Genomic DNA, 20875 nt, shown 5'->3' on the forward strand with positions numbered 1-20875 from the left:
GCTACATTATATCTTGCTAACAGTATTTCCTTGTTTGAGTAGTGTTGTTTGAGTAGTAGTTGCACTGACTGTAAGAACTTATTTGTTCGATTTTGAAAAAAGTTGAGCTGGAGAGAATTACAAGTGAAGTTGAGAGCCTATACTAAGAGGGACTTTTCGGGGTGCCCACAACTAACGTCATATTAATAGCAGGATACTGAAGGAAGGAGAGGTGGGTTGAGGAAATGGGTTTTTTTTTTTTTTTTACCAAAGCCTCTTTGATCAAATCCCATCTTTTGTCCCAGATATCATTCTCAGTGTTCAACAGATGAACTTTAATGACCAAATTGCAGTGCGTCAAATGCCCCTTTAACAACACAAAAAGCGTAAAATCAACTTCCCATTTTGCTCTTTCAGCATTATCTAACAATGTATCGTGGCAGCAAAATTATCGAAATATGGTGAGAAAAGGAGCCTGAAAACAGCACTATGGTGCAAACGCTCTGTACATTTGACGTTGCTCAATAGTTTTCTTTTAAAGGGGAGGTGTGCCGCGGGGATTTTGACCTTTTTCCACGAAAATGGTACAAAGATACTAATGAATCAGTTACAAAACAATTCTAGAACACCGTGCGAAGAAAATTCAACTTAATTATTTTAACAGCTTATGATCAGTTCTAGCACATTTCGGGAAAGAAAATGCGATTTTACTAAAAACGTTGGCCTCATTTTTTTTTTTTTAGGTTGCTACCTCTATTAGACCCAGTACATCTGTGGCCAGAGAATCTCGAGAACAACTGGACCACTCTTTTGTAGTCTGTTGATAAAAAAAAATATAATAATGGGTTTAAATTGACTTCAAATTGTCGTGACACTCCCCCTTTAATTTCTTAGGGTCAAAAGTTGAAACCATGAACAGCAGAATAAGCAGGTGTAAAACGTTCATTAAATTGATCCCAGGCCTACCCGGATAACTAGCCAGTGCTGTTAACTCAGTCAGTCCAACCAACCGACCCCCCTTAGCTAGTCGGGTCAGCCTAACTCATGCAAACGGCCCCCAAAGTCTAGTGAATGATCTTGCCTAATGAAAATCTACTCTATTCCCCTCGGAGGCTCCCATGTTCTTCCCACGCACGTGAAATGATGGATATTACATCGTTCTGAAATATTGAGTTCGATAGAAACCACATTAACTTGCGTCAAATATGAAAAATCATTTGTGTCTTTGAAAACTACAATTTGTTTTTGCTGAAAAAGTGGTTTTCGTAGATCAAAGAAAACAGTTCTCAGTCACATATATAAGCGTGAAAGGTAGCTAGGCACACCACAGTCTTCCCATATAAATAAATCTGTGACCGTTTTAAGGGAATGCTAGGAATACCGAAAGCTTCCTTTACACACGATATCTCTCTTTGATAATGCACATACGTTATGTGCTTCTTGGAATGGCCCGACTGTCTCCTGGGGCCAGATACGCGTTACAAGTTCCATCAGGAGAGGATGAGCTAAGTTCCACTCATTCATTGTCCCATACAATCTCGACGACTCCAATCTGAATAAGGAGTGCGTTCTTTCTATGTTGAACGCAATAATAATAGTAATTATAATTAGTTTAGTTTTAGTTTTACTTAGTTTATTTGCCACAAACAGGCTACAATGATTAATAAATTACAATGGTTGCAAATGATTACAAAGTTATAGTGATATAAGAACAAGAGATAGAAAAGAAGTGACGAGGGAACCTTATAAAAGCCAATAACCTAATAAAAGCCATTAAAGTACCCACTTTCCCCTCTCCCCCTCGCCGACTTCTTTATGTCCTTGTTACGTTACTTAGGCCTAGCAAAGTATAGGATATAATAAACTCGTTGTTTTGCGCTAAAAGAATAAAATTGTAGTGTTTACTTGTCAGAATGAAGCAATTATCAAAACAGAACTAATGAGGACCGATTGTGTTTTCATAACGTTGTTTGTTTGTTAGACTGTTAGACGAATAACAATTATATCTTTATCAGACAAACTGTGCTGAACATGAGGTAAAAGCAAGTGGGCTACACTCCTTAGGTATTGCTATGATACAAAAAGAGGACACCGGTAGTTCTTAAAGTAAACAGTTATCCTCCATTATTGTCAACTTAATCGATTAATAATTTACAACTCAATTATCGACGGCGAAATGTTACAATAAATATTACAATTTACAGCGAGTGAAAAGAGCGTTTTAATGAACATAAGTTTCCTTTCTCTGAATCACTTTTCTCAAAGTTGACTTTGTGGCAAATTCAGTAGCCGCCGAAGAAACGTATATGCCTACGCATTTCTTCTTGAGCGAAATATATAAGCTAGTCCCAAGACTCAACTGGTACGTGAATTGGGCACAATCATAAACGAAAAATTGCACGCAGCAGTTCCATAGTACGCAGTAGAGAAGGAAATCTTCTCTGCAAGCTATCTTGTTTGCAAAAAAAGCTATTTATGACACTAAATGGGTTTTCACCTGAACAGAGGTCATGCACACTATGCGTGCCTATGTTTTGTTTTGTTTTGTTTTTTATTTATTTATTTATTTATTTTTATTTTCGACCGCATTTCATTTAACATAGCATATTAACAACTCCCTTGTTACTGCACAAAGATAAATCCCATGACCTTGATGTGCTTTTTCCCGTTATCCGGATCAAGGTTTATGCCATTGTCTACCTCGTTTCCACACGTGTTGGTTTTACCATAATGACCTGCAGTACCAAACCCAATTCTGGAGTCACAGGAAACGCAGTCAGTCTCCTGATTAGCAACAATACCGATTCTTGCCTTGGAAAAGTATGTTCCGTAACCAGCACACACAGCATTGAAGCCTTCCTTGTTACAATTTCTTTGCAAAGAACCTTTCCCAATAAGGCCCTTCCACTTGTCACGACCTAATGTTGTGTTGCGGTATTGCCCATCAGCGATCAGCGAGAACAACGAGCTGGCCTCCTTGTCTACGACAACAAAGTTGGTTCGCTGGTCGACCTTCATACCGAGGCAGACCTTTGAGAAGGATGTGTTCCAGTAGGTTGGTAGCTTTGTTTCTTTTGTGTCGAGCCCAGTCTCTCCTCCAGTAAGGTTGTAAGTTGTTTTGTTCGTCCAAAAGTTGGAATTATAGGCAAAGGTTTGCTGCAAATAAAAGTTTAGATTATCAAATAATCATTTGCAATAAGACAATTTTTGTTTGTTTAACTACCATGTAGTTGTATACCTCCCGAAAACATATATAACGATGAGCACATTCCTAAGAAAATGAATGAAATCATTTTGCGTTTTTGTTGATAAGTGCACTGAACTTAAATTCTGTAGTTCTGGAGACCTGCTCAGTAAAACAGAGATTTATGCATGTATTAGAAATGTTTAGCGTGTATGGAAGTTTAATTTTATTGGAGAAATTTGGTGAAAGGGCTATTCCTGTTAATAAAAGTGCTAGACATACTATCATGTTCAGCACTGAGTGAGGCTATAAGAAAAAAGTTCATTAGAATTTTACAGAGTATACGCGATGATCCCAAGGGAGTCCGAGAATTGGCAGTCGTCTAAATGGTGAAAAAGCGTAAAGAATTAACACCCGCCCTTTCTTATCTTGATTAACCGTTTTATTACACCCATGTTGAAATCACTGGTGATCGCTGCAATCTGATTGGTTCTTAACAGTGGAATTTATTCACGAATCACACCATTTTTTGCTCCAAAATCGCATCCCTTTTTAGACCTTCAAAATTAATATGAAATAATAATAATAATAATAATAATAATAATAATAATAATAATAATAATAATTAAATAAATAAATATTAATGTAAAGACAAAAAAACTGTTTGCTTTCAAAATGGGTGTAGTAAATGGGTAATTGAACTTCGTGTTGTGCAACTTTGGTCTGAAATTATACTTGTGATTTCAGACAAAATTGCACTCCCCTCAATTCAATTACCATTACATTTAACGTGATGGTCATCGTATGGACAAAAATAAGATTTTCCATAGTCATACTGGTAGTTGTCGCATCACGGTGATTATGTAACATATCAAACACGAGGAAGGGTGTTTCATCCCATTTCTAACAACCGAACTTCGAGTTGTTCTCAAAACATCAATAATTATTGGCAAAACTAAAAGAAAGAGTTCACCGAATGTTACGTTAATTGAGATAACAGTTTCAAACCTCCTTCACAATAGAGATTTTCTTTGTTCCCTCTTCAGGAATTATTAATGAGTATGAGAACTATATGCAAGACAACGATGACTATTTTGGTGATATGGCTGCTTCTCTGTTTGCTCCAGATATATTCAGGAAGTTTTAGTTCTTGATCCAAAACAATAGAAAGCATCTAAAGCTAGACCTAACCATGAAAATTTACATGAGGAAAATCTTGGTCACAAATTGAAGAGCAAATCAGATTGTAGTCCATTACATTTCTTTTGCAATTTTCGTGTATTTTCAGAAGATATTTTTTATAATGCTTTACTTTGGCTTTGATTGGTACGTCCCTTGGACTTCAATTCTTCCCAGGGGTTTCCTTTTCCTGAAACACTGAAACACTTTTATATCTTCTCCCACGAATTGCATTGCTTCGCTTTCACTATAATTGTTTACATTTTACCAGGGGTGGCTTTTGGAGGGTGGGAAGGAGGGTGTTGTGGCCTCCTCTTTCTCCTCTTTTCTTGTAGTTTTTGAAAAGTTTTTGTAGGCGGCCTTCCATTGGTATTATGCAGTCAATCGTTTTAAAAAATCTTCTTAAATTATTTCTTACGAAGCCTTTACTATTAGACACAAACGCTCCCAGAATTGCCTAAGGCAGAATCTCCGCGGAAGTGAACTTTTCAGTGATCGAGGTTAAGGAAGGGAGGAATTGTGATCTCGCCACAACTTCCTCGGTCCCTTCTTTCTACTGTTAGCTCTAACGTCATGTAACCAGAGATTAACCAACATTTCAGGTAGATATCTGTTCAGAGGCAGTTATTTACCACAGAAATTTGGATTTGATTAAAAAAAAAAAAAAATCTGAAAGTTTTCTTCGGCAAAGTGTCGGCTCAAAAATTCGTAACACTGGTAAACTAATTTCTCTGATTTTCGGATGGCAAGTATCTTGTGTCGGATGGCAATTATCACGGTTCGTAAACTTTGAGATATAAGATTCGGTTGCGGACTTCTTGCAACTTAAATTTTCACCTAAAGCGTACAAGCCGGATCAAAAAATATAAGTTTGTACAAATATGCCTTTAAAAGACCTCCTAACAATCTGGCAACACAGGAGACAACAGTAACGTTTAAATGTTTTACTTAAATGTTGTCGTTGGGTGTCCCTGGAATTTACTGCAGTTATAAAGGCGCATTTGCCACTGTAGGCATGGCTTGATTTTAATTCATTCTATGTGAAGCGCGTTGAATATCTAAGGCATTAAAGGCCAGTCTTACTTTGTCTCAATGACGTGGAAATAACTTACATACAATCTACCGTTTCCGCAGATTGCAGCTTCGCATAATTTGGAATAAATGTTGACCATGCACTTCCATATGATAACAAACCAGAAACCAGATATTAAAAGAATAATGAAAATTATCAAATGATATTTTAACCAGTTATTGAATGAAGTCGTGATGTAAACTACGTCGGCAGTACCTTATTTCCGTCAATCTTCATGACCAGCGTCCATCCACCGTTTGTGCAGTTTCCATTTGCAGGGTGGGCATCAACCATATGGCAGTAAACGCTAATGATTTGACTCCCCACTATCATTTTGTAGGCTTTGCTCTCATTGCCGCTGTAAAAAGGATGTAGCAGATAAGACATATGGTCATACGTCGCGAGTAATTTGAAAATGGCTGCTTATAAACAGCGTCAGTTGTTAGAAAGCCAATTAACTCTAATCCACCCACAATTAAAAAGAGATCGACGTTTTCATCGTGCTCGTCTAAAATGCTTTTGAAAACGTATTTTGAGCTAAAGGTAAAGGAACGAAGTCAACACTGAATGTAAATATATGTAACATATATTTTGAGCTGCGGATGAAAGATCAAATAGAAGAAATTTCCTCGCAGTTAGTACGCAACTTAAAGCAGTTACGAAAAGAAAACCTGAAAAAACATAAATCGTTTGAAAACATTTTCATTCATTAGTGTTTAAACTTGTCTTTAGAGATTAAACTTGAACTTTATTTTGAAAGCCCACATGAGGCGAATAAGGTATATGTGTATGTAATCAAAGTTGACATCCCAGGCCAAGGGTAAACTAATTAGTCTTTAAACAACTGGGCCCGATTGTTCGGAAGCCGATTAACGCTAGTCCACGATGAAGAGTTAAGCGAGGTATTCATCTCGCTCATTACAGTGGTTTTTGAAGCTAATTTTAAGCTGAAGCCAAAGACAAGTCAGAGTCAAAATTTGAGGGACAAAAATGTTTGGAAGAATCTTAAATGATTAGTAATTACACTCCAATCAAAATCTAGCTTTGAAGAACTGGGCCCAGGATTGTGATACCACTGAGGTATATTTCGACTTCAATCATGATAAACAGAAAACAAAAAATATATATTATTATTATTATTATTATTATTATTATTATTATTATTATTATCATTATTATTATTATTATTATTATTATTATTATTATTATTATTATTATTATTATTATTATTTGTAATATAACTATCGTAAAGAGCGCGCTTTGATTGGTGCCTCCGCGTACACTCAAGAAGCTGGCGTCGGCTAAGCCACAAACAACTCTTGTACTTCGTATGTGCTTTAAGTAACCTCCCGCGTCCATTCATAATTGAATAGTGCACTTTGGGTCGATTACCATTTTTTACTTTCCTCATTCACGAGTTTCTTTGTAGCAATGAACTGAAGGCGACTTTGAACGTACAAACTGATTTTATCTGCGCTAAATTATTTACGTAAGTTAATTAGCACCCATTGCAAACGGAGATCAAAATAATGTGACTTGAACAGAAATTTTTTTTCGTTTTTTTGTTACATTTCTGTGCTTAATAGTGCTGTTTAAAATTTCGAAAGATCTCAACAAGTTAATCAGCCAACTGCTAAATTTTAGATGACCATTAAGCCCATATGAAAAATAAACGTAACAAAATTATAATGGTTCAAAATCCAGTCTTTACAAATTGAAGTGACTTTTGCAAAGCAAACCAGAACAAAGCTCCTTCTTTTAATGATAAGAATACCACTTAGTGTCACCCCGTGGTCTAAAATTAATTCATTTAAGATGGCGTACTGTTACTCACAACTTTTTGTTATAAATTTCCTTGCATGACGAAACTGCAACACAAAATATACAACTGTCACGCTATTAAATGCATGTTATTAAACATTGCAAGTGGCTCTTAATGGGTAGTGCCACCAAGGGTTTCTTTCCTGTTAGTGGATGAAGCACGATGAAAAACTGCAAAAAGGCGTTTCTGATCATGTAGGCAAAGTATGGATATGTTTACATCTTTGCCATCAGGAAATTTTTTAAGGATAGTTGTAATGTCACGGCGATCACCATGGTGATATCTCAGCTTCAAAGAAAGACAGTATGAATGCAAATTTTAAGACAGATCAAGACGTAAAATGTTTGAGACAAAAAATGTTTGCAGCAGGTTTTATTTTGTGCTCGCGCAATTTTACTTCGCGTTTCCACCTTCAGTGTATTACAAGCGCGATTTTGATAGAATTTTTTGGTTCATCCAACTGACACCTCCACCCTTCGTAGCTGTGGTGTATGTATATTACGCACACGTGCGCAGCTTAAACCCCGTTTTAGCCCACTTTACGTCGAAACAATTTGTCTCGACAAACAGCTATCCCTCAAGACCTAAATTAGTTAACCATGTCCAACAAAAAAACGAAAGGATTTTTGTGTCAACAATTGCATGAAAAGCTGCGCCAGATTTTCTCTTCGTAAAAAGATAGGATTAAAAGGGTTTTGAAAGATCAAACTCATCTTAACTTTAAAAATCCAAACTATTATTACTGCATCCACCTCCTTGCAAGGCACGTTTCCATGCACAATTTTCATGTCCGTAGGCACAATCGACATGCGATTTAATTTCCTTAAACATTCCTTTAATTATAAGATGCCCATTTAACCTTACCTGGTTCACAGTCCCTTCCATCTCCGTAATATCCCGGCTTACACGTACAGTTGTATGATCCCCTGGTATTATTGCACACAGCATGAGCACTGCAATTGTGTTTTCTAGTAGAACACTCGTTGATATCTGTAAGAAAACGCCGTAAATCTTTAGTTAATTAAAAATTTTTTAGATCAACGGGGTATTGAGTAAAATTAACCCACCAACTCGTCAAGTAGATTAAGGCTATTTTTGGGTCTCGACAGCTTATAAAAAAACGGAAATCTGATCCAATTCCCAGATAATAATTGTAAGTTAGTTGTGTATGTAAGTTTTAACTCTTTCTTAGAGTGATTGCTTTCTGATCTAGTCAAGCTTAAGGATATTTTAAACCTACTGATCAGAATCGGACCAATCTGGTCCAATTTGACAAAGACCATGCTTCAGTGACCTCGCACAGCTGATCTGTGGCGGTGCTACCTTGTTGAATGTGAGCGAATTATCAAGGAACTAGACTGCTACCAATGAACCAAAGACGTTCCACTTGAAGAAGACAATGACACGTTTACTGTTGTGTGTTTAGATTCGGCTCGGTCCCCAAAACTTTGAATTTGGCCATTTCACGTGATTGCCAGTACAACAAAGGAAACGAACCAAAAAGGAATATTTGTTTACAAATAGGATTTTTGTCTTTAGTCCGATCTGTTTTTTTTTTTATCTGTTTATGCAGCTATTGCAGCATGTTTAGGAGCTTTGTTGTATTGTGTGACATAACGTCACGATACCAGAGTCACGGGTTAGGGCCCGGAAAATCAATATTGTGCCACTCTCTAGCGTTCATGACCTTTGCACTAAGACACGTGATCACGTTCATCGAGCGGATACAACTACAATTTCGTCTGAACGAATTCAGCTGCCATGCCTTTGTCCTAACTCCTCCCCGTGGCCCTTTCTTCTTTTCCTAGTCTTGCTTTTTGGTTGGCCTCACCTTTACTGGGCAAAATCATTAATAGTTAATTCAGGACGGTAGTAGTCCTCTCGCTGTTCTTGTAATGAGGTGGCCAGATGCCTTTGCCCATAGCCATACATTAGTTCAATTTTTAAAACAAATAAAAATAAAAGCGGCTATAAGCTATGAGACTTTTGCTCATAGCCATACACCAAATCATGGTTTGTTTGTTATGTTTTGCCCAGCAAACTGAGCACGGGACACGCAGCACTCAGCAGTGATATTTATGTTAGAAGGGTTAAAGACATAAACAATTATTATTATTATTATTATTATTATTATTATTATTATTATTATTATCATTATTATTATGGCAGTAAAAACTTCTGGATGCCCAGATATCTTTAACAATGATTGGACGGCCAGCCGTAGCCAATCAATGTAACGACCCTCCATGAGATCCTCAATCTAAATTATTTTTTAAAATAATAATAATAATAATAATAATAATAATAATAATAATAATAATAAAATCTTTATTAAAATATTCCACACAAGTTGCTATTTACAAGTTAAAAGTATATAAAAAAGAGCTATTAAAAACCTATTTACAACTTATTTCGATTAAAAAAAGATAATATTTTCAAGCAAAATTTCAGTCAATCTACGCAGCACTCAGCAGTGATCTTTATGTTAGAAGGGTTAAAGACATAAACAGTTATTATAATAATTATTATTATTATTATTATTACTATTATTATTATTATTATTGTTATTATTATTATTATTATTATTATTATTATTCAAATAGACAAAGATAGAAATCAAGAATGGGTAAGAATCCTACCTTTCTCACAATACGTTCCTTTGAATCCACTTTTACACGCACAGCGATATCCTTTGTCAGTGAAGCCTGTTTGACAAGTTGCATTGTTCTCGCAAGAATTCTTCAAACAAACGTCCTAAGTAAGGAAGAGAATATACTTATCGATTGCAACTTTCAAAGCGCCTCGGATCGGGTTGAAATCGTCAGTTTAATATATTGATTTATGCCTCAGCCAATCGTTAAATTTGATTTATTAAACATTCCGCTTCGTGTGCACTGCAATATTTTCTAGCGCGGACGGCTTCAAAAAACAGTGCTCACTGAAAATTTTGGTTCACTTTGTACTCGCTTTATGACGCATAAATTCAAACCATCGGAACTATATGCAACGTGTTTTTAATACTATAAAAACGAAAACATTACACGAAGCAAATTGTCCCAGAAACATGTCCTTGCTATATGTATCCGAGTGTAGCCCGAACTTAAATGCAATCGTGTAAGTAAATTCAGCGCTTCTGGCAACACTTGAGAAACATTTTTTTTGTTTCAAAGTCTACCCTTTTTGCAAATTCTTTAATTTTTCAAAATTCACGTACCTTTGTTCCACAATAGACATAATCTGCTGCGACTAGCAGGTCGTGTTTGGCACCTTTATGAGTAGAATTGTTCAGTTCACAGTGGTGTCTTCCATTGTGGCTCGCTGTTGTTTTAAAGTTATAACTGACACAGTTGGGTTCCATGTAGCAGAGGGTACGGCACGAACCTTCCACAACGACACCAGCGGTATGTATAAAGTGATTTATTAAACGTTTACCATCATAATTATAGTCTGGCATGAACTCCAGTTGGCGACAATCATCTGAGAAGGGAAGAGTTGGCATTAAAACAAAATGTGGTTGAAAGCAATGACTATTAAAGCTCATATTGCAAGAAGAGACGTTATCACAGAAAGAAAAGTAATCACATGGCAATGCATTCGGTTTACTTTTGGAGACAATGGTCGACTTGCTAAACCCAAAATTCTGCTTTGGTCTTTTTAAATGAAAGGGAAGCTTTTAATATATCTCTTAAGTTCTCCGTGCTGACTTGTCTACAAGAACAGCCAAACGCAATTAGCATATTTCATTACTATCAGTGTCAGTACGCCACCTGCCAGGTTTTATGACATTTTGCTCGCGTTTACGATGGTCGTCTTTCCTTAACTTTTACGAACCTAATTCCACATTCTACGTTAAAAAGTCACGAGTTGACATAGAAAAATTATAAAATAACAATTGGTATTGAAGGCTTAGAAATCTAATTACGTTTCTTAGCTAAGGTTTACGGACAATTGTTTAGCTTTTTGTTAAGATTTCCTTTTTTTATTACCTGCTAAAATTTAGAGCTTCCGCCCGCGGTAATTTCCAATTTGAGCCATGTAAATTTTCATGTAGTACTAAGTTTTATCTTCTACTTTCCAGTTTGCTGTATCTCTCAAATATAGGAGTCAAAGATTAAGTCGGGCTGTCATTTAAACCTAGCGACGTCTGCTGTGTAGAAACTTGTTTACGTGCGGAGGTGGTAACACGCTTAAAACTGTGAACAACAAGCGCAACCTCACACGCTTTGCACGACAAATTGCCCTTCACAAACAACCTATTTTTAGATGTTATACCTATTATTCGTTGCAGTTTTCAAGAAAACAGTTACGAGTTAATTTTTGCAGAAGTCTTTTCTTTCGAAATCTTAACTGTCGGCCGAAATGAAGGGAAAGGTCGCTCGGGACTTGTCTCTGGAACAAATCTCTAGTAGTGTTGGCACGTGGGGACTGGCCGCAGGGGCCATGTCCAACGAATATTTCACAACAGGGGAAAAACAAGGGAACAATTTCCGAGCATTTTACCTTTTAATTCTCCTAATCAATTGAGAATTCGTGTGACAAGTCGTAGGGACCAAACTTTGGTCTTTACGACAAGATTGATTTTTTTTTTTTTTTTTTTTTTTAAAAAGGGGTAGTTCGGTCACAAGATAAGATAAGAACTACTTCTCGCAACAAGTCTCGTGAACGTTTCTCCGTGTGTGTTTCAACCTTTAGCATTATAGCTGAATTCTTCTTAGGATCACCGTTAAAAAAATCACCGTTGGTTTGGTATTTCTCGCCGAATAGATACTCGCAGTACTAATGGTCGTCCGAACTCACACATTCAAACAAAACTTTGCTTCTGTTAAATGTTCGGCCTAGTGAAAGTCAGCTTCGCTAGTTGTAAAAAGTTTTAACTAACTCACAAGGATTGCGAGGTATTAGTTTCAAAACCCAGTAGTTTTACCATTCATGCCATGATCATAATGAACCTCAGAGCAAGATATAAAAAAGTTCTCTTTCCTTACTGGTGTTAAACAATGACCAACTAACAAACTGTACCAACCTTGTGAATTGCAGAATTGCCCGTGAATCCGCGGGAACAATTCGATTGTACTCCAAAACATTAAAATCGTTTTCAAAACCATGATGGTACAAATACTGCTATACCCTCCAGCACAAAATCCCACTCCACTGCTAAGTTGCCCAACACCAGCTAATAAACTCTTTGTACAGGTGTAATAACTAGCAATCTCGTATACTGCAGAATTGTGCGTGAATCTGAGGGAACAATTTGAGTGTACCTTATACCCTTTTAACGACAGTCTGGCATGGAACGTTTGTGTTTTCGTTCTTCAAATTAACAATAATTAATAATTAAATGCAAGTTCCTGCATATATTGTTTTCACGACTAGTCTTCTTTAGGGCCGCTGCAATGAGAGAAAACAATAGCTGCTAAAAAAATAATAAAATGCAAGAGTAAAAATAAGTAGTAAAAATAGTAGAAGGCTAGCATGAGTCGATCAATTTGGTTTATTTATAGGTAAAGAAATCCCTCAGGAAAGGTTCAATTACAGTTTTACGTGATCTTCCCATCCATACAAAGAAAAGAAAGAAGATTCTACAGGCTTTATATTTCCGAAAAAGTCATCAACAATGTATTTATAATTTAATTCGTTCTCTGGTTAAAAGTTAAAGGGAAGCTTAAAATGGTCCGTAAACTAGAAAAGCTTTTGGCGTTACTTAACAACCACTGGAAGGTTCTACACCCTAAAAGAATTATTTCCCGCAACAAGTCTCGTGAACGTTTCTCTGGGTGTGTCCCAACCTTTAGAATTATAGCTGAATTTTTAAAACGACCACTGTCGGTTTGGAATTTTTCGCGGAACAAATACTCGCACTACTATTGGTCGTCGCTGCAACTAACACGTTCGAACATAAATTTGCTTCTGTTAAAAGTTCGCGATAGTGGAAGTCAGCTTCGCTAGTTGTAAAAAGTTATAACTAATTCACAAGGATTGCAAGGTATTATTTATAAAGTTTCATTCAGTTCCAAAACCCAGTCGTTTAATCACCCATACCATGATCAAAATGAACCCAAGAGCAAGATATAAAAAAAGGCATCTTGCCTTACTGGTTTTGAACAATGACTAACTAAAAGACTGTACCAACCTTGTGAACTGCAGAATTGCCCATGAATCCGCGGGAATAATTCAATTGTACTCTAAAACATTAAAATCATTTTCAAAACCATGATGGTACAAATACTGTTATACCCTCCGGCACAAAATCCCACTCCAGTGCTAAGTTGCCCAACACCAGCTAATAAACTCTTTGTACAGGTGTAATAACTAGCAATCTCGTATACTGCAGAATTGTGCGTGAATCTGAGGGAAAAATTTGAGTGTACTTTATACCCTTTTAACGACAGTCTGGCATGGAACGTTTGTGTTTTCGTTCTTCAAGTTAAAAATAATTAATAATTAAATGCAAGTTCCTGCCTATATTGTTCTTTACGACTAGTCTTCTTTAGGGCCGCGGTTACAATGAAAGAAAACTACAGCTGCTTAAAAGAAAAATAATAAAATACAAGAGTAAAAATAAGAAGTAAAAATAATGGAAGGCTAGCATGAGTCAATCAATTTGGTTCAATTACAGTTTTATGTGATCTTCCCAATAATACAAAGAAAAGAAAGAAGATTCTGCAGGTTTTATATTTCCGAGAAAGTCATCAACAATGTATATATAATTTAAAGAGTTCTCTCGTTAAAAGTTAAAGGGAAGCTTAAAATATTCCGTAAACTAGAAACGTTTTCGGCCTTACTTAACAACCACTGGAAGGTTCTACACCCTCAAAGAAAGCTCGTTAATCCAAAAATGTATTGAGCTGAACGTGTGTCATTATGTTCAATATCACACAGTCAGCTACCAAAAAGCACCTGTTTTCAAGCGTACGCGTTTCAAAGGCATGAGGTCGTAACGAAAATTTATCACTGCTTCTTTACCTTCGTGAGAAGGACTAGTTCCACACAGGGTGAATGCGCTAGGAGGTTCCGACTCTTAACTCCTTTGGAGTATTAAGGGACTAAAGGGGAACGCTCCGCCCGAAACCAACAGCAATTATAATAAAGTTTCGATCAAACGCGCGCGCTGATTGGTTGAAACAGCGTGCTTTATCAGAAGTTCAGATGCACGGAGTAATGGTGTCACGCCATCGGCCCGTTCGTAAAATGGCCGACCAATTCCCGGACTTCTCTGTCGGGTTTTGTTTTGGCCCAGACGTCTTATATGACTTGGAAAACGTAAACGAGCTCTTAGCTTCAATAGATGTAGACCATGCTGTGAGTAACAGTACATACTTCTCAGTTATTGAAAATGAAATTTCCGAAGAAGTTACTGATGGAAACACGGGGCCAATTAGCAACATAAACAAGCAAAGATTTGCAAACATGTCAAGCGCCGAAATTGACGAAATTATAACGAGAGCAGAGACAAAAAACACCAAAGATAACACAAAATGGCTGTCACGTTCAAGTTTTTGAAGGTTAAAAACTCACTGAAATACGACATAATAATGCTCAAATGGCTATATTTTCGTGTAAAATAAAATGAGGCAGAAACAATTCGGTTATCAGCTAGCGAATACACACATATATAGAAGAACTTAAAATTTTCCTCAAAGGCATATATCATAGACCTATCTCATAAAAAAAAAAATTCTGACTTTTTTTAATAGCTTGGTGCCGTGAAAGAAAAATAGCGAGGACTCTTCACGAAATGAACAACAAAGAGCTTGAGCCAGGTCATCCCTTCTTGGAGTTCGAAATGCAATAGAAAGATACCTCAACAATCCGTCACTTAACAGAGGAATTTCAATTACAAAAGTAATCGAATTTCAAGCCTCAAAAAAAAAAAAAAAAAAAAGCTCCTACAAAGTCAGATAAGTTTAAACAAGCGCGAAAACAAAGAAAATATCAAACACAAACCTCCAATTCCAGAAGCAGACAATTCTAGGGGTCTTCTGCGGAACGTCTGGCATCATATTAACTTGTACTGGTGTCGTCGCGGACGCGAAGGTCAACCAGAACTAACAAAACAAAGCTTCCAGTTCTCGATGGACGAGAGCGGGCGCGAATATGTTTCAATGACCCACGACGAGACGACGAAGAACCAGCCAGAGGGAATTAAAGAGACCAGCAGTGTGGAAAAGGAGGCTAGGATGTGTTCAACATCAGAAGATCAACTTTCAAACTGGCGTCTCTGTCAAGCATTTACACCAATAGTGTCAGATCGACTGAAATCACGCTGTGATCCGACGCGCAAGTCCCATTGCGGCACATCATGGCCATCTCCAGTCATCGCAGGGAGGCAAGCCTCAGAAATTACAACGCTCGCCCTTCCAGTGAACAACTGATCATGAGAGCCTGTTCAGATATCCTTTACGGTGCATTGAGTGGAAGGCCACAGCTGTCACAGGAGCCCAGTTATTCTAACGCTGTCACCAGTTCGGTCAATCCTCTTTCTCCCGTGAGTTCGACTCAAGTTGTTCATTCACAAACCACCGCACAGCAGTTTTTCAAGTACAACCCACAAGCTTTAAGCAGTTTGTTTTCTAATTGTCATGTTAATAACGTGCAAGTCTTAATGAGCCAAAATTCGGCCGGATTTCATTAAACTCTTTTCATTAAACAATTTCGATTCTGATTTTTGAACTGAGAACTCGTCTGACGTTCGAACTACGCTACGGTATTTCATTTTGTGAATTTTGATGCTTTGACTTTTGCTCTAACGTGTTTGACAGCTTCGTCTTGTTCAACCAATCAAATCATTTAAAACATTCTAACAAGGATTGTGATTGGACTATTTTAGCGTGCTTTATTAGAGTACAGATGCATGCTGACACCACTTAGCTTCTCTTCGTTTGGAAAATACAGTTTGTTTTGAAAATAATAAAGGGCCAATGCGTTGGGAAATTGAAGGATTCTTTATCATAAAACAAATAAAGAAGCCTCTACTGTCCTCCGTTCTCTTATAAAGCACTTAGAAAGCGGATAGAGCACTCAGGAAGTAGGGAGAAACACATTCGATTACGTATCGTGTTTCCCCCTACACTTCTTTCGTGCTCTAGCTGCTTTCTGTGTGCTTTAGAACAAAACAGAGCACAGTCGAGCCTTCTCTATTTGTTAAACAATAGCTGCAGTCAAAACTGTGCATTTACAGAACTGCAATTCCAGAGACAGGCAACGACAACATTTAGGCAAAATACTCCGTATGCTCTGCTCCCAAATCGTTAAGTGGACTTTTAAAGGCATGTCTGTGTAAGCTAATACAGTTTAAGCTTTTTATATGTTTTGGCTGAAAACTAAAGCTGCAAAAAGATTTAAAGGGAATTACTATAGTCTTACAACAAACGTTCACGTTAATGTTGAAAATGTATAAATTCTAAATTTTAGATTGAAAAGAAGAAATAACATTCAAGCGTGCTAAAAATTAGATATGATTATCGTCTATTTTCGCTTTTAAATTTCCCGCGCTCCTCCATTTTGGATTTTATGACGTCTTACTGTTGCCGCTATTTTCAGTGAGCAGAATTTCTTTTGCGTGAAACTATTGAGCAACCGCGTTAAGTCTTCAATACAACATGGCGGCACCCAGGAAATTTAAAAGCGAAAAATGAGCGATAATCAAATCATGCTTTGTCCGACACAAAAATATAATTTCCATGTTTTCCAACAAAATTTAAAATAAGATTGTAGCTTCAACAATTTAACGTTAACTTATTTAAACACTGGAAGTTTCCTTTAAGAAAACGAATCTTATTTCCTGAGTTTACGAACGCGGAATGTTGCTGGCTTTACGAAAATGCTAGCTGATCTTTTTAAAGCATACAGGAATGTGTTCATCTTTTAGGTTTCAGTTTTATTAATCGCACTTGCGTTGTGCAAATGATTGTTTAATAGTCTAAACTTTTTATTCCTAGACAAACTTTCTCTACAATTCCAGCCTTTGGACGAACAACCACACCTTCAATCCTGCCGAAGGAAAGACTGGACAAATAAGAAGAAACGAAGCTACCAACCTACTGGAACACTTCCTTCTCAAAAATCTGCCTCGGTATGATAATCGACCAACAGATTAGGTTTATTGTCATAAATAAGACCGCCAGTTCGTTGTATTCAATTATTGTCGACGGGAATTACCAGGCTACCAAGCTGGGTCGTGACATGTGGAAGTCGCTGATTGGTTCCCAAGCATCCTTGCAGCACAACTGTAGCAGAGAAGGCTTCAACGTTAAGAAAGTGACTTAGATCACTATGCTAAAGCAAGAACTGGTATCGTTGGTAACAACGAAAATGACTGCAAATGGACTGACTCCAGAATTGGATTTGGAGGTGGTGGAGAGCCTAACCACAATAATGCATGTGGAAACGAGGCTGTAGCTAAACATGAGGCGGACAATGGAGACAAAAGCATCAAGACCATGCGACTCATCCTTGTGCAGTGAAATGGGATCTACTGAAGCGCGAAGTAAACTAATGTCATTTGAATTTAAGGGTAGGCATAATATTCGCTAAAACTAGCCTTTTTGTAGAGGCTGATTTTCAATGTGTAGTTTTGGGGTTACAGAACTGCTTCAAAGAACATTAAAAAGAGTTTTATTGAAGGATAGATTTCTTTATAAGGTACCTGTATAGTAGATCGATTGTATCTGCCCGCGCAAAGCCGCGGCTGATTTGAACAACAACAAAAATCCTTCTTGGCAGGCATCAGTCGGCCGATGGGAAGGAAGGACAAAGGAATCCAGGGCGCTTCGTCTTCCATTTAGCCAAATGTCTTGTTTGGAAATTCAGGAAACATTCCATGTCAACGTTAACTCGAAAGGCTATTGTGTATACGTGAAGTTTTAATGGTGACGCAAGAAGTGAAAAAATTGAGAAGAAAAAATATTGTGCACGTGCATGAAATGGTCATTTCCGTTGCAAGCGATTGGAAAGGTAAAAGTAAAGTCCCTCCGGAGGTTGTCAGTTTGTTTAGGAAATTCTCTGTGTGAATCACGCAAATTGGAATGCTCTCCCGGGATGCGCATGCGGGTTCGGTTCCATTTTTCGTTCCTCCTTCTAACGTCTGCCTAACGCCTGTAGACTTACTGCAAGAACAAATGCAATAGAGGCGACCGTGATGAAAGCAGGCTGATTTACGACATCTACCTTTGCTTTGGCGAAATGTTTGTATTTGTATTTTGATTTTTGGAGCCATCTTAAGCTATATTATATCTTGCCAACAGTATTTCTTTGTTTGAGTAGTGTTGTTTGAGTAGTAGTTGCACTGAAAGTAAGAATTTATTTGTTCGATTTTGAAAAATTTCGAGCGGTTGAACATTACAAGTTAAGTAGAGAGACTATAATAAGATGGACTTTTTGGGGTGCCCACAACTAACGTCATATTAATAGCAGGATCCTAAAGGGAGGGAGGAGGGTGGGTTGAGGAAAAGGGGTTTTGTTAATTCCGTTTCCCAGCTTGAATTTTGATCAAATCCCAGATTCCAGCATATTGTTTGCCCCAGATATCATTCTCAGTGCTCAACAGAGCAAATTTAATGACCAATTTGGAGTGCGTCAAATCCAACTTTACCAACGCAAAACGGGTAGACCAACTTCCCATTTTTCCCTTTCAACATCATCTAACAGTGCATCGTGGCAGCAAAATGACCGAAATATGGTGCGAAAAGGAGCCTGAAAACAGAACTACGGTAGTAAACTCTCTGTCCATTTGACATTGTTCAAAAGTTTTCATTTAAAGGGGGCAACAATTCTAGAACACCGTGCGAAGAAAAATCAACTTAATTCTTTAAACAGCTTATGAACAGTTCTAGCACATTTCGGGAAAAGAAAATGCGAGAATGTTAAAAAGGTTAGCCTCATTTTTTTTTACAAGTTGCTACTCTATTCGACCCAGTACGTCTGTGGCCAAAGAATCTCGAGAACAACTGGACCGTTATTTTTAGGTCTGTTGATAAAGAAAAAGAAAAGAAAATAATGGGTTTAAATTGACTTCAAATTGTTGTGACACTTCCCCTTTAATTTCTTAGGGTCAAAAGTTGAACAGCAGAATAAGCTGCAGTAAAGGAAATAGTAGTTAGAGACCTTGACTCGAATAAGCATCTTTTGAGGTTTTATCTTCGGAGACGTCAGATCCAGCTTTATCTGCAGCATATAAAGAGAGACCTTAGGAGAGTGCAGCGGAAGTAACCGGATCGGACTAGCACAGCTAACCGGGCTAGCCTAGCTAACCGCCGGCGCCAGGCCAGCTAACAGGGCCATCCCAGCTAACCGGCTAGCCCCAGGTACCTGAGCTCGTGTTGAATGAATGGTTTTGTTGGACTTCCTTGCCATTTTCCTTTACGATTACGATTACATTTTTGGCAAACAATTAAAAACAAGAGCAAAACATGGACCAGCCCAGCTAACCTGGCCAGGACATTTAACTAGGCATTCCCAGCTAACCGGGCCACCTCAGCTGGCTAACACAGCTTTTTCTGAAAAAGCTGCCTGGTAATATCAAAGTCAATGTACACTAACCGACCGCATCAAATTTTCCAGATAAATGTATGAAAAAGTCCTGAAGTTTCAAGGTGTTTACTTAAATATTCAAAAAGTTATTAAATTAAAGTAGTCGCGGGCAGAATATACCCCCGCCCCCTCCCGGTCTAGACAGGGTTAAAGAGGGTCATTGAACTCGCTTTTAGCTGAGGGTCTGAATGGGGGGGTCAAAATGTCGGTTGTCGGTTAAAATTTCATTACTTTGTCGGTTGTCGGTTAAGATTTTTGACCTTTGTCGGTTGTCGGTAAATCTCAGTTAATAATTAAAAATGCACGTTAATTATTCACATTTATTATGCAATTTGCCCAGTTTTAAGACTTTAAACTCTAGACGAAGTGTAATACTCAGTTGTAATAATCCTTTTTTTTTTTTTTCACTTAAACCTCGTTAACGCTGTTTTTTAATTTAGCAACGTGCTCATCTACCCCACTTTTGTTTGCAAATCTAGTATACCGATAAAATTCACCAAAGCTTTTATTATAGATGTGAATTTGTTTCCTGTCGACTACGGGGCATATCGAAGTAAATCAAGAGAGGTAAATTCTACAAAGAATGGAACACCCACTCTAGCCCCTGGGATAACTAATTTTAATTTGTAAGCTACGGAAGTCTTTTTTCCGAGACGTCCACAAAAACTCACTACACTTATTATTCAACGGCTCTGGTGGCTTTTCTGCGAGGTTTCTTTTTTTTCTCTTTTTTTTTTTTTGCCAAAAATTTGGTTGTCATACGTATCAATCTGCACCGTTAAATGGATTTTTTAACTGTTAGTACCTCTTACATGTCGAGACGCACAAATGCACGAACAGCCCTGCCGGATCGGGTAACACACGCTCTGTTGACAACCTCTGGATGTTCTTCAAAATCTGATTCCTCGTCATCCGAATCTGTCTCATACTCATCGATTTGTACTTCTCTGTGATCCTCAAACACCTCAGTAACATCCCTTTCATCCACAAATTGTATGCTGACAACGCGTTGTGCATTTGCTGACGATACAGTGTTTTCTTCAGGATATCGAAGCCTCTCTTCAGACTCGTCGGTGTGGTGTGTAACTTTAACGAAAATCCGCCAATTCCA

The 20875-nt window shown here is 37.6% G+C and overlaps 1 protein-coding gene across 2 annotated transcripts; it reads right to left on the reverse strand.

The window, feature by feature from the left end:
- Positions 1–1606: 1606 nt before the first annotated feature.
- On the reverse strand, positions 1607–13639 carry LOC146487446 (uncharacterized). 2 transcript variants are annotated; one of them, XM_085088189.1, is made up of 7 exons: positions 13367–13639; positions 10451–10713; positions 9876–9990; positions 8101–8226; positions 7249–7282; positions 5631–5772; positions 1607–3135 (listed from the first exon to the last, which is right to left on the reverse strand). In XM_085088189.1, exons 2-7 carry the CDS (start codon positions 10688–10690, stop codon positions 2602–2604), a joined length of 1191 nt encoding a protein of 396 aa, XP_084944315.1. In that variant the 5' UTR covers positions 10691–10713; positions 13367–13639; the 3' UTR covers positions 1607–2601. The 2 variants fall into 2 exon arrangements, with proteins under 2 accessions (XP_084944315.1, XP_084944308.1); XM_085088182.1 differs by lacking the exon at positions 13367–13639 and adding an exon at positions 12260–12580.
- Positions 13640–20875: the final 7236 nt, after the last annotated feature.

This window comes from Pavona decussata, unplaced genomic scaffold (genome assembly GCF_977016875.1).
Source record: "Pavona decussata unplaced genomic scaffold, jaPavDecu1.1 SCAFFOLD_16, whole genome shotgun sequence".
In the NCBI taxonomy this organism is placed as follows: Eukaryota; Metazoa; Cnidaria; class Anthozoa; order Scleractinia; family Agariciidae; genus Pavona; species Pavona decussata.